The 15,080-nt window shown below is 39.8% G+C and overlaps 1 protein-coding gene across 3 annotated transcripts in view; it reads right to left on the minus strand.

Annotated features, from left to right (window-relative positions):
* Positions 1-12,504: 12,504 nt before the first annotated feature.
* Positions 12,505-15,080, minus strand: part of VPS41 (VPS41 subunit of HOPS complex) — a 104,408-nt gene continuing 101,832 nt past the window's right edge. For all 3 annotated transcript variants that reach the window (XM_010713096.3, XM_010713097.3, XM_010713098.3), the window contains 3 exons: positions 15,002-15,046; positions 13,578-13,657; positions 12,505-13,065 (listed from right to left, as the gene is read on the minus strand). In XM_010713096.3, the coding sequence (XP_010711398.1) occupies positions 12,985-13,065; positions 13,578-13,657; positions 15,002-15,046 (206 nt within the window). In that variant the 3' untranslated portion in view covers positions 12,505-12,984. The remainder of the gene's footprint in view (positions 13,066-13,577; positions 13,658-15,001; positions 15,047-15,080) is intronic.

The following is a 15,080-nucleotide window of genomic DNA, read 5'->3' on the forward strand; positions in this document are numbered from 1 at the left end:
GGAAAAAGAAAAAAAGGGAAAAAGAACTTGGACAAAAGCTTTCAGTCTTCTATGGGAGTCAGAAATAAAGGCCTACAGAAATGTGTGTAATTGTGTCAAGCCCATTGCCCAGTTCCCTCAAACAGATCAATGCCAAATTAGTGTAATCTGATGTGATGAGGAAACAACCCTTAGTAGAAGACCAGGTGGAATTCCTTGTATTTTTCATGGATTTTTAATTACAGTCACAAAGAACTACAAAGATCCTTTGAAGTACTAGGTCTTCAAGGCTCATCCTATCAAAGTACAATAAAAAAAATCCATTTGACTTTAATAAGTTTGGTTTAGGATTTCTTACTCCAAGGCAGAGGATACATCCACATATTTTGCCTTTGCACAACACAGCACAACATAGGCTTTGGTAATACCCAAGTTTCATGTGCAGTTGCCTATTAGGCTCCATTTAGAAAAATGTATGGAAGCACTTTCCTCATAAGGCAAATGACAGCAACTACTTACAGCCCAGACGCTACGAACTTTACAGCTAACATTTTAAGATGGTTAAAGTTTGGATTGATGAATCGAAGTCATCATCAAGAAAAGAGACAAGGAAGATTAAAATGAAGGTCTAACCAAATAGATAAGAGATTAGTGCCTGAGAGGCCAGAGCCTGGAAAAGGGGGAAGGAGAAGAGGTCAGGATGCATATCAAATGATGCTGCGGTATCTAGTTCAGCCAGCCTGGTTCAGACAGAAGGCTGCAATGAATATTTAAAGACGTGGCAGATGAATTGTAATGGAAGAAGAAGTGATGCTGGTGTCATCAAGAAACCATACAAAGGTTGGTAAAAGCCATCAGATCAGAAGTTTACATTTTCTTATAATGTTTTTTCCTGTCCCACCTAACCAGATCACAACGTTACTTTGTTGCCATAATTTTTACATCAGTGATTTGTCATGTACAGGACATTTACACTGCTACATGCATAAATTCCAGATGTGCATCCCTTGTGAGGCATTCATAGAAGCATTCACAATATTTTACTGTAATATCTTAATAAATCAGGCCATACACTTTACGACTCTATGGGAACATTTGTCATGAGAGGAACATATTAGGAACAGTCATTTATGAATCCCAAGAGATGCTGTGCATAACTCATCACAGAGCATGGAAAGGCAGCTGCCTGAGAGCTGACATAACTTGAAACCAGACAAGACAACAAAGGGCAGCAAGCAGAACAGCAATACTTTTTCCTACACCTACAGAAATCCTTCTAAAGCACATAATTAACTTCATTAGGAAAATCTTCTTACTGGCCTTTGCTAATGCATCTGCCTATGGAGAAATTGAAAAGCTGAACCATCACACAGGTTTTATGTTAGCTATCTAGAATTGTGTGAATTTGGTCTAATTCAAATTTATTGAGTCTCTTTCAACCGCATTGTAAGAACCGTGGATCAAAGTCCATAATCCAGTGAGTTTTTTGAGTAATGAGCAGATAAGGACACAGTGCATGTGGTGACAAGGGCTAGTGATGAAAATATCTTAGTGCACAGTCGCCCTCAGCCTCTGGTAGCAGAGAAGGAACTGCTAAGGACAGGATAAGCTCAAGAAAGCAGGCCCAGCTGGTAACAAACAGTTATCTTAAAAGAGCATGTTGCATGCTCATTAATGCTAGCAGCTCAAACTGCAGAAGCTGGAAGTGTCACTTCAGAGAGGTTCTGTTTGGTGTGATGCTGGAGGATCGGGGTGGTGGCAAGGAAATTATTGTGATGTGCCATGGATTGTTTCCTCATGTATTCCTGCTTCCCTGAAGAGGTTAGAAATTGATTAAATGAAAAATGGATTTGCATGCAAATCAAAGCGCATCATGTGAAAGAGGTCTAACTGAAACATTTTTCCTTTGACTCTTTTCCTCTGAGATACTCTCTAAAAATGCAAGTGAAACTCACTCAGTTTGCAAAGCAGGTTGATTGCCACAGTCTGAAGAGTGCTTACCAGCAACCCAAGTCTACTGCTGACATAAAGAAGAAATCTTATTTACAAACTAATGCAACAATAAGAGGAGGATGAGTAGCTGATTATATAGCACTCTCTCCTTAAAACACGTGACCGAAAACAATCAGAATATCAGTTAAATAAGATGACACCATTTTATGGTGTTGTTCTTCATAATTTACTTAGACTTAAATGCTGCATTGCAAAGAATGGTGAATACTTGAGGTATTTAAAATCGCTGCAGTGATTTTGACTGTCGTTGTGCTGTGATTCTGCCTTTATAATTCTTGCTTTACACAGTTGATCCCAATGTAGTCCAAAATAACAAAAAATTGTGGACATAAAATTGAATATGTCAGAGAGACAGTGTCTGTGAAAGCCAGATGAACCATACTGTCCCATATCAGGTAAGACTACTCCTACTTTTTTGCTCATGAATCTCTGTCAAAAATCTGACAGAGCAAATCTGCATGCAACTCAGGCTGGGTGTTGTTACTCTGTTCTCACAGACAGATAACAGCCCCAGAGTACCAGCTACCTGCATAAGCCTTGTCCTTTGGACTACTCCTGACTCATCCCCACTTGCTGGGCTTTCATTTACACCCAGAGCAGCCACTATGCTGGAAACATCCCAGCAGAGTTGATGGCAGCAGCGGGTGCATAACTGCCAGGAGCAAACTGGCTCTATCTGAAGCAGAACAGATAGAGCATCCAGAATGCAGCACTGAAACCTCACCAATCTATTCTTACAGTGTAATCACATGATAGAAATATTCACAACAAATAAAAGATGCAAAGAGCTATGTTTGCTTCTTTGCAAAAACCTTGTGAAAATGACATGAACAGGGAAAAGAGGAAATTCTATGAGGACAAATTGAACCTTTGCATGGAGCCATTGTAATCCTGGCATGATTGTTTTCTGCAGCCTGTATTAAAGGCAGCAGAAGGTTTTTGTGGAAAGTAGCAGTGGAGAGAAGTGCTAGGATAAAATTGGTTACAGTTGGAAGCAATAAACACTGTAGCTATCCCCTGTCCACAGCAATTCCAGCATGCACAGCTCAACCTTTGGAACAACTATTTCTGTAGTGGGCAAGAGGTAAAAGGAGGCAGAAGAAATTCACAGGCTCAGTGAAGTTTGTAGTGGCAGTTTCTACTTGATCTTACAAGGACCTGGAGAATGTAGTGCTACTTGGAAATACAGAAAGCTGGATTGGACAGACCCATAGACAGCATCCTGGTCCTGTGGGGAGCAAGTGGCAGGAGGAGGTATTAAGTGACAGTGTTTCTTCATCTGTAAATGGCTGTAAGTTTTGGTAAATGAACATTATGGCCACAGACACAATATATTTGGAAAGATGCTTCCCACATCTCACAAAATGCCATTACAAATAGCAAAACTTTCCCCTGAATTTGGAAGCTTTCCCAAAAGTATTGGCCATATTCCAATTTACTCTGCAAGTATTTGTTTGCGAGTTCCCCAAATACTTTTATTTCTTTCCCTTTCCTTCATAAGCTGACTTAGAACACAGAATGGAGCCTGAGGTCCATGAAGCCTCATTAGAATTTGTTATGACCTTTTGAGATGGAAGTGTGGGTTATTGGGATTTCTGGTGGAATTTAGAAGTGAAGAAGCCAAGGAAATGCAGACCTTTTTGTTAATGCACTAGGCTATTCCTAATAATCCCCAAAAGCTGCTTGACTTCTGACTGCCACCAGTTGTTGCGGTGATTTGTAGGATTAAATGTAGTGGCTCCTGGGTCTCTATCCTCAGTCACAATATCTAATTTAAAATTCTTCATTGTCCTTGCATTTTTATTTTCTCTTTTGTTAAAGAACTCAGGTGACAAGTAAAATATTGCCCAGTCTCTGAACAAAATCCAATAAGTTCTTAATTATCTTTAAGTTTTTATTCTGGATTGCTAACAAATATTTTTCTTTTCCCCTTTTCCAGATCACCACTAATTATGTTGAAAAGATGGAGTCCTGGTGCTTATCCCTGTGGATAAAGGTCATCTGACATCATTTCTCAGTTTTAAACAGATATCAATCCATTAGAAACCCTTTGGTTCTTAGCTCAAGGTGATATTTTTCTCTCTCTCTCTCTTTTTATTTTTTAAGTGCCTGCAGAAAAACTTTAACATGAGGTTAATTTGTTTATTTCTCAAATCTAAAATCACAATTACCATCTGAATCAGTTATTGACAGGTTAATCACATGCTTCCAGAAACTCAGATAAACGTTAACTTCCATCTCCATAGTCTGTGCTCACTTTTTCCCAGTGTGTGATATAAAATAGACACCTTCATGTCTCTCTATTTTAGTAGCACTTGTACTGATTTATCCTCTGAAGAAGTAAGATTGACTAGTCTGTTTTCCTATGGATTTCTCTGGAAGCCTTTTAGAAAATGTTAGCAGCATATTTACTGTTTTCCATTCTTCTAGCACTAGGACTTAGTTTGAAGACAGCTTACATAGAGCAGTAGCAATATCCTGTCTTAAGATCCTTCAGTTTTTGGTGAATACAGACTGATGCTCATGGTTTCATACTATTGACTGATTTTTTCCTACCTATTTTATAGCTTAATTTCAGAAGTTTCCCTGTTAATAAAAGCTTCAGTATTCTGCTTGAGTATTCTGACAATAAATAATACTTCAAAAAACTCGTTTGATTTTCCTAGCGGGGTCTGTCTTTGCTGAAACCCTTTGCTCCAGTTTTCTATGGGTCGCCTTATCCCTCTGCAGCTTGCTGATGAGGTTCACATTGCAGGCTCTTAGTTTCAGCATGGTGCTTCTCACTGACTCTTGGCCCCATGTGATTGTGGCTAGGTACAAATGAGCTGCCAGAATGCAGAGCTCCTTCCCTGTGTCCCTTGACACTGCACACATATTTTGAAGGAGATCTGTTCATGTCTAAAATGTCTCTTCACTTTGCTGCCTATCTGAACTTGCTTTTGGAAAGACAGGATTCTTTTAAAAGCCCACTATGATGAATTCAGCATTTTTTGTATCACTTATGAATATTTTACAGCTTTTAATTTACTACTATATATATATATTTATTAAGTGTTAGCATTTACTGTGACAGATTACTATTTTGCTTCTGCACCTTACAAGGATATTGAATATTTTCCTACTAAGGACTCTCTTACTAAGTGTCCCTTCAGTTGTAACATGCAGGTTCTATGCAGTTCCCAGGGCTAAAATCAAGGGTCAGCTCCCCTTTTGTGCTCTCTGATCAGGTGTTTTGAGAGGCAGCCATTTGTAGCACAGAAAATGTAGTTATCTCACGATCCCTAAGCCTGACTTTCACAGAGTCAATTGGGAATGGCTGAGGTCTGCTATTGCTATTGCTCCTTTTCTTCTCCTTGACTCCCTGCATCCCACGCTGCCACACTGGTTGTGAGGCTATCACTGCAGAATCATAGAATCACAGAATTGGAAGCAACACTTAAAAATCATCTAGTCCAACTCCCCTGCAATGAACAGGGACACGTACAGCCAGATCAGGTGGCTCAGTGCCTCATCCAGCCTGACCTCGAGTGTCTCCAGGGATGGGGCATCCACCAGCTCTCAGGGCAACCTGCTTTATAAGTAGGCGTAACATTTCAAATCATTAACGATTCTGCATTACCTGTTGATGGTTTGCAATTATTTATCTCCTGTGATTCAATTTTTTTCTTAAATACATACGGCCTGCTTTGCCTCATAAGGTTTTCTCTGATACTTCTACAGACACTGAACTCGGTACCAAGGTGTCTCAGCAATACCTTCTCAGCAAATCCTCATGCAGAAACCTGGATTAGATGACTGAAAATCCCTTCCAAACAGTATTTTTATGACACACGATAGGTCTTGCTCTGAATTTTATGTTCCCTGGTTACAGGTTTTGGGGTTTCCTCCTGTTAAGATTTTTTATTTATTTTTTTCAACAGTTTCCTACTTCAAATATATATATTAAAATGCCTTTCTGTTTTATTGAATAGTTTTCCATAACTTTGTCTTCGGAGTCTTCCGGACAGAGATTAAAAAACTTCCTTCTCAGGGGGTATTTTAGACCAAAACTAACTTCTTATTTCAGTGTCAGAAACTCCATTCCATACTGATTCAGATGGAACCCATTCCTTTTTCACAACACTATTTACTCAAACGTATTTTGGGACTCTGCCTTTTTATGTTTCATGCTTCTGTGACTACCAATATTCCAAAGTGTTACCATGAGGATTTTAATTTTAACTTTTAACACTTTAAACTGTTTAACATTCTTAGCCTATTCTAGGTTATTTCCCTTACATGATCATGTGCTGACAACAGTTACTATGAATATTCTTGAAACAATGCTTCTGCAATCACAGTGGACAAAAAAGCATTTTTTTTCCACACAAAAAAGAGACACTTGGAAATTTGCATTAGGCCAGAGTTAAAGAAGGGCAATGCCACAACAGAAATCTGTGGCCATTTTGAGATTTCCATTTACTGAGATTCATCTTTGGCAAAATATAAAAAATCGTCAGCCCATTCAGTAGCACCATTTAAGAGCTGGATGCCTTCATGAAAGGACAGGTTGTAGTGAGACAGAGGAGGAGAGAAGGAGGATTTAATACCCAGAAAAATCAGCTTAAAAAGCCTGATAATTTCATTCTTGCACCTAATCTCATTGTGCAACAAAACTAGATTTTCATTCTTCAGATCCCGAAGTATTTGCCTTTCTAGTATAATGCTGCAATGCAGCTTACGAAAAGAAAGATGCAAAACAACTACAATCATCAACACACTCATAGTTCATAGGAGCAGCTGAAGGTATAACCTCTTTTAATGCTCTTGTAACTTTGTTTTAATTTGGTTTTGTAAGAAGACATTAACTAAAATGGTTTTCACTGTTTCCTAGAATAATAAACGACACTCATAAATCCCTTCTGCAATGAATGCTACAGATGACCACAAAGTTCTACTATTAACATAATTTCCTACTCCACGTTTCTAGGCTGTTACAGACTATCACAACCAGCTCTGAAGGAAAGGTTCCATATGTACGCAATTTTATGGCATACGTAATACAAACTACTATGAAAGGGAAGTCAGATTCTGTCCCCAGTTAATCAGGGGAGATTTGTCACTGATTTCAGCAGGAACAAAACTGTTCTCATGTTTCCAAAGTTCAGCACAGGCTTCCTCAATCAAAGATCCTCCAGACATCAGTGTTTCTTGCCTTAGAGCCTGCAGCTGCCAGGAGCTATAGCTATCAGAGAATCACTGAGTGGTCTGAGTTGGAAGGGACTGTTAAAGGCCATCTAGTCCAACTCCTCTGCAGTGAACAGGAACATCTACAGTAGATCAGGTTGCTCAGAGCCCTTCCTGCCTGACCTCAGATATCTCCAGAGATGGGGCATCCACCACATCTCTGGGCAACCTGTTCCAGTGCCTCACCACCCTAACCTAAATCTCTTTAAGTTTATAAGCACTTCCCCTTGTCCTATCACCACAGACCATGCTAAAGAGTCTATCGCTCTGTTTCTTACAACCCCCTGTAAGTACTGAAAGGCCTCTATCAGGTCTCCTCAGAGCCTTCTCCAGGCTGAACAGCCCCATGTCTCTCAGCCTGTCCTCACAGGAGAGGTGTTCCATCCCTTGGATCATTTCTGCGGCCTTCCTCTGGACACACACCAACAGGCCCATGTCTCTCCTGTACTGAGGACTCCACATCTAGATGCAGTGCTCCAGGTGAGGCCTCACCAGCACAGAGCAGAGGGGCAGGATTGCCTCCCTCGACCTACTGACTGCACTTCTTTTGGCGTAGCTCAGGGTATGGTTGGCTTTCTGGACCTCGAGGGCACACAGCTGGCTCATGTCCAGCTTGCCATCCACCAGTACCCCCCTTTTTGGCAGTGCTGTGCTCTGTCTCCCAGCCTACACTGATAGTGGGGGTTGCTATAACCCAGGTGCAGAGCCTTGCACTTGGAAGGGCTGTACTGTGCAAGCAGAGTGCACACCAAGGCTGCCTGTTTTTCAGCCTGTTAGAGGTCAGTGGAAAATCACTGCACAGTGCAAAGCAAGGCACATACTTAGGTGAGAAGGGATGGGATAATGGAAGCAGGACATAACCCCCTCAGTGCATCACCAGGAAGCTTCTAGACACCACAGAGAATTAAAATCTACATAGCATAGAACTGAATTATGCCAGAAAGATATTGTTGGCTCAGCTTTAGAGGTTCCACAGACACAAAAAGAATGCTTCCCAATACTGGGTTTCTTTTTAACTAAAAATCACCATTACTTTGTAGAAATTTCAGATGAGGACTCTTAGTAGCTGGTGATAGACACCGTCAAGAGCTTCAGTGGTGCTTGTTCTAGCACGTGCAAAGAGCTGCTATTCAACAGATCCTGCAGAGCAAAACATTATTGCCACCTCCACCTTCCAGCACTACTACTTCACTGTGTGTATATATACATGGTATGTGTGGGTGGTTGCTCATTTTTTCGAAGACATTTCCCCAGAGCTGCTTATTGGGTGTCTCATCCCTCCTGCGACCAGAAACAGAGAAACCTGTATCCTATATGAACCATATTTGGAACATGCCATCCAGCTAAAACCTTGTTAAAGGCAACTTTGCAGCCATCACACACCATCACTTTGTCAGCCTTGCTAGACTTAAGTCCTACCAGGACAACACTAAAACCAAAGGGGAAGAAGGACAGATTAACAGCTCTCTGCAGCTCCTGCTGCTTCCTAGCCCTGAATTAATCTGCTGCATCTCTCTCTCTGCCAGCTTGTCCTGGCCACAGCAGAGCCCAGCTCTCCTGGCACTTGTGCTGCTGCAGCTCCTGCTGGTAGCTCTGTTCATTCAGACTGGAAATGCTTTTGCAAGAAAGCTGCAGACTGAACACAGAACGGCCCCTAAGTAAGACCTGCTCCACTGCAAAAGCTAATTTAAGACTCAGTTTGAGTTATTTTAGAGCTTCTCACACACCCCGTTTTCCTGTGTGTTTGATATCTCAAGACATCTCAGATGTCCTCTTTTCAGCATAATTTAATGTTTAATTATAGTAAAAAAAAAACATGAATTGTCTTGAAGAACAGAAAAAGCATCACCTAGGGATTTCTCTAATGCTGAGAGAAAATAAATATTTCATGGCACGGAATAAAAAGTCAGTCCCCAAAGTATATAATCGACAATAATTCTCTAGATTTGGTGCTTTCTCAGTTTTGTTTAAATTGTTCCAACAGTACAGCAATTGCCTCAGAGCCAGAGTTTGGCAAAGGTCTGCTTGAGGGAGGAGTTCTGGAGAGGAAGACACAATGATGCTGTCTCCAGTAAATACGGGCAAAAGCTGCACGGATCTGAAGTCAAAGCATACAACAGATCATGAGAGGGGAAAAATGGCACCCAGTGATATTCATTGACACTTGGTGAACATTTATGGAGACCAAAGAGTGGAGTGAGGCTGTGGGTGGTGCATTTCAGCAGTAGTGACAGCAGGTCACCTCCACTGGTGCACATTTCTACAAGCACAGCATGCAGGCTCCTGTTCACTGCTGGCAAAAACACACAGCTAATAGTGGTGACTATGCTGAAAAACAGTGTTTAGTAGATGAGAATTTGCTCTATCAAATAGTGTTACTGCACTTTTTGTACCTGTTGCAGCTTCCACGGAAAGAAATAGGAGACATTACTTTCAGAGCAATAAACATAGGTGCTGACAACTTATTCTGTTCCACCACTGGAGACCCCCTGCCTGAGGCTTCCCAGAGGTCAGCACCTGAGAGATGTACTTGGGACACAGCATGGCTCCTTGAAGCATTAACTGACCCACTGGCACCTGTAACAAGGAACAGCAGATTCTTGTCCACTCACCACACACAGCTGATTCCAGTACATCACTGCTCAGGTGAAAGAGCTGAGCCCACTGAGACACGAGTAGTAACCTGCAAACACAGCTGTAGGAGATGCAGAAGCCCATCATGCACCTCTCAACGTCAGTGACCTCAGAAAGATCTGCAGAGGTTTTCCCAGCCCCTTCAGACGTTGTCTATCAGCCACAAAAAGAGCATCCAAGAAAACCCCAAACAGAAAAATTTTCACAAGAACATCCACCCTGTACTCCCCCCACAAATTAACATCTTAAATGAGCTCTGGTGAGACTGGAGAAGTATCATGCTTTTCTGCAGGGTTATGCAACTTTGAGGTTACTTGTTAGGCAGAACTCTTCTCCAGAAGAACAGCTCTCGGGTGACTGAATATTTTAGACTCCAACCCCAGACTTTCTGTGATGTGAAGGCTTCTTAGGAAGAAAAGTGAATCAAAGCCAGGACCGTGAGCCTCTTGCTGAATCTTAATAAGCAGATTCAGAATTCAAGAACATGAAAAGGGCTGTCCCTGAAGCCCAAATGAAAGAGGCTTTGGATTTAGAGGAGATTTTGATTAGGTTTTCATAAAGTGATTTAAAATTACCTGCATAATGCAAAGAATATGCCAATGTATAAATGCAACGTGATTGCCAGTGATGGCAAACTAGCAAACTGAGCCACTGAACACACAAATGCCTTAGGGAATTTAAGGTCAAGCTGAAGTAAACAACATACTTGCTTTAAATTGTCACACAAGTGAGCTACAGAACACCTTGTGGCATAACAGTGTAAGAGCAATTCGACTTTTCTCCTCCTGCAAGCTGACAGCATACGGTATTGCACAGACAATTTTTAGGGTATGACATAGAAAAGCTGTTTGGAGTTACTGACAAAAAGATTTTAAAAGTTTTTAAATTTCTCTTCTGACGTGCAAGAGCTCAAAATCCATGATGAAACAACCCTTGAGCTTATAGGGGCATTGCATTTACAGGGAATCAAAGCAACTTTTCTAATCAGTGCAACAAAGAATGGATAAGAGAACAATATACCTGAGAATGTGCACTAGCCATTGAAAATGAACTGCTACAGATCCAGGCAGTAATTCTCATGGGGCCTTTGATGTATGAAGATGATGCTCTGCGCTACAAAGTTCACAATGTTCTGTTACTTAGAATCATAGAATCATAGATTCGCTCAGGTTGGAAAAGATCTTCAAGATCAAGTCCAACCACGACTTAACCATGCTACCCTACCTCTAAAACCCACTGCTAAATCACGCCTCTGAGCACCACAAATGGTTTGTAAACACATCCAGGGATGGTGACTCAACCACCTCCCTGGGGAGCCTATTCCAGTGCTTAACAACCCTTTCTGTAAAGAAGTGTTTCCTGATATCCAACCTAAACTTACCCTGGTGCAACTTGAGGCCATTTCCCCTCATCCCGTCACCAGTGAGAAGAAACCAGCCCTACCACTGCTGTAATCACCTTTCAGATACTGGAAGAGAGCAATAAGGTCTCCCCTCAGCCTCCTCTTCCGCAGACTAAACAGCCCCAGTTCCTTCACTCTCTCCTCATAGGCCATATTCTCCAAGCCCTTCACAGCCTTGTTGCCCTTCTTTGGCCAACAATTTCATTTACTGCATGTTCACAAATAGTCTGCACCATTTTTTCCCCCACGGATAACTGTATTTTTGTGACAGAGTATTACTGCTATTTTTAAAGAGATCTATTCTGTAACCATATGAACTAGATCATAGCATTTCTAATACACCTAAATTTGGGTGGATAGACACATGGACAGCAAAAGCACACATCGGATTAGGAGAGCAGCTCAGCCAGCAGCCTGGGGGATATCATGAATTTACATAAATTGGAAATCCAGCTTTTTATCATATGTGCCATTTTAAAGTGTACCTGCATAGGAGTAAGGTAAAGAAGAACTTAGAGGTGTTACATTTTCCAGTTTTACAGTTCTGTACTAATATAGCATCATTTCAAAACTTAAAACATAGAATCATAGAATTATTCAGGTTGGAAAGGACCTTAAAGATCAAGTCTAACCACAACCCAACCATACTGCCCTAAATCTAACAGCCCTCCACTAAATCATGTCCCTGAGCACCACATCCAAATGGTTTTTAACTACTTGTTTAAACATCATAACCCAATGGTGACATAACGTATTTCCACAGAGACTAAAAAATTGCATTTGGAGTTTTGAAAAGTAACTTTTCATAGGGTTGCCTGTATCTATTTAATTTAATCAGGGAACATTCTGAAGAGATTACACTCTGTGATAATGTTTTCTGAAAGATTAGCTTTGGATGTTGAAGTTAAAAATAAAGATGTTTTTGTTAACATCCGAAGAGACTTATTTAACTTACCTCTTTTGAGTTCCTGAGAACAAAAGAAAATCTTCAAGGCCTCATTTTTTAAAGACCATTATTTTTTTCTGTGAAGCCGAACAACACAACTACACTTATTTTATAAGTATTAAGGTCTACTGCTAACACTTAAAAGTCTCTGTATGGGTTCAACATGAAAAACCTAGCTGCATAAAATACTTTGTGTATGGGTTCAACATGACAAAAACCTAGCTGCATTGTGAAGACTGAGGAAGTGACCATTTTCTAACAAACTATGAATTTGTAGCCACACAAGCAAGGTACGATCCGGAAGTAGGGAATTAAAATTTAATAAGTTTGTTAATCTAATATGTAACTCAAAACACAAGCACCTTCAAATCTTCAAGTAGTCCCATGTAAAGAAGTCGGAATCCTCATGGATCTCAAGTCAGTTTGCTAGTAAGAATTCAAATTAATTATTTTTTCTTTACATGACCATGATGTGCTGCCAATCTGTGAAACACTTAAATCTTCAGACTGTTTTCCTGTTTTTTTATTTTCCTTTTCAGTTCCAGAGTTAAGTAAAGATCAAGCTGAGCATAGGAACAGTGAAATATGAATTCTGTAACAAAGCACTACTAAGCAAAGATTTTCACATTTTCTCTTTCCAGAAAGCGTTCAATAAGCAGGATAACTTATAGAAATCAGTTTTAAATCACATTCAGAATTATTTACAGAAATGATGACTGACAGAAACTACAGTGGCTCCTAACAAACTTGGTGTCACAGACTGGAATGGAGAGCTAGGGGACTGCTATTTCTTCATCTCCAGGATTGCACTTCCTGGTCCTCTGTGTTTGGCACTGCATATGTTGCAGAACTGGACAGAAGATACCTGGAAATTAAAAAGAAAACAAGTGTCTTAGACAAATATATTCAAGAACATGAGAAGATGAGTGAAAATTGCTACTGCTCATCCCAGTGTTACTATTCACATTCAGGCTGCTGCCTATAGACAAAGTCATGGATAGGTTTAGGAATGTGACATTACTGAATAGAATAAAGCAGGTTGTTTTGGAGTCAAAGAGCAGAATTAAGAAAATTCAAACAGGTCATATTCCCTGTACTATTCAAAGTTGCATCATATATTGAAAATTTAGACTGAAAAAGGTGATAAAATACTTCTCAAACAGCAGTAATTTCTTTCTAAACTGGATACATTTTGCTTGCAGCAAGCCGAAATACCCTTTCCCTAGTCATATACTATTACAAAGTACCATCAAAAATAATAACTGCAATCACAAAATAATCCCTGAGAGAACCATGCCCTTCCCCAAAGATGAGATAAAGAAATTATTTGTCTTCTTGTCTTTGGCAGAAGTGACAGAGATTAAGCTGGTTCCTTACTGTGTTAGATACTGGGAGACATTCTTTGTGAAACATGTGTCTGCAGTGGAACACTACCACGTTGAAGGACTTGGATGCATCTGGGAAAGAGAAAGATAAATCCGTTACAAAAGGACAATGGAACAAAGGATTTGGGGGCTACAGTTGTAGCCCTGTTTGATTACACACATATAAACATCAAGTCATACCTCTATCACATTAATTTTACAAGTTATTCTGTCTTATTTACAGAAATCACACAGAATGATGCTATCAGGTAATGTGTCCTAGTGGTGAAGTTACAAGATGATTTTATTCTGAGGCTTAAATGATGTACATATTTTCAACTGAATTTTTCAGGTTAATATGTGCCACATGTTAAATTTAGGGAGGGCAAAGAATAATCTACCCCCAAATAATTCAGCCATTTTGAAGAAACATTAACAAAAACCACTCTTGCATTAGTGAAGGGAGAACCAAAATACTGAATATTACTACAGTCTATGCTCTCGGGACATAAGCTTTAAATGTGGCAATAAGCTGTGTAAATTCTTCTTGATTCATGAATATTTAGCCCAATTAGAAACCTCCATTCACATATTCAAAGAACTATCACCTCACTTATCAGCATACACCCATCTCTCAGGGCACCTGCATGTCCACCTCTGTCAGGTTTTCTAGCATCAAGTGCCTGTTCTGGTCTGTATGTTGGTGCATGCAATCACAGTACAACTGTATTTATTTATTTTTTTCCTTTTTTTAAGCAAAAGATGGTAGAAACAAGATTAAATAACTGGAAAAGATTTTATTCAGCTATGCACTGCTGGCAAACAAAGAATAGTTGCATCCAGATAGTTTGTCTTACATTTTCTTGTTTGAGGATGCTGGGACAGATACTCTCCTGGTCAAACTACTATTTCTTAAGATGCCTAGCAACTATATTGACATTCCTGAAAATAGTTCCTTTGCAGAATGTACATCTTCAAAAATGATATACTGAATTTCTGGTTTCAAGACTAACTTCTGAAATGTCTTAAAGTGTTGTAAGAAGTATATCTCATACAAGTTTATAGTCTGCAAGTTCAGTCTGAATCACAATTTAAACAAAATTTGATGGGATCTGTTTTGTTTCATGATTCTGATAATCTCTGAGAATACAGACGTTGGCTGATTAAAGTTGCGTCCGTTCCACAATTTCAAAACAGGAAATAAAAAAATCACACATGAGTAAAGAAGAAGAAAATAAGTCTGGGTTTACCACAATCAAAAGGTTCAGATTAGTCTCCATTCCCAAATTAGAATTCATAAGCAAGCTTTACACAGGAGACTAAAATTTATAGAGCGATTATCAAGGGAGAGTATTACACATTTCTATGAATAGCAGCAAACAGAAGTTCCTCTAAAAACAAAAAATAGCCTCTTTTTCTTCCAGAAAAGCATCCTACCTGCAGGAAGTATTGGAGACAGGCATGATTCACAGATATTTTCCTCTGGAAAAAAAAAAAAAGGAAACAAATCTCTAAC

The sequence above is a fragment of the Meleagris gallopavo genome, chromosome 6 (assembly GCF_000146605.3).
Source record: "Meleagris gallopavo isolate NT-WF06-2002-E0010 breed Aviagen turkey brand Nicholas breeding stock chromosome 6, Turkey_5.1, whole genome shotgun sequence".
Lineage (NCBI taxonomy): Eukaryota > Metazoa > Chordata > Aves > Galliformes > Phasianidae > Meleagris > Meleagris gallopavo.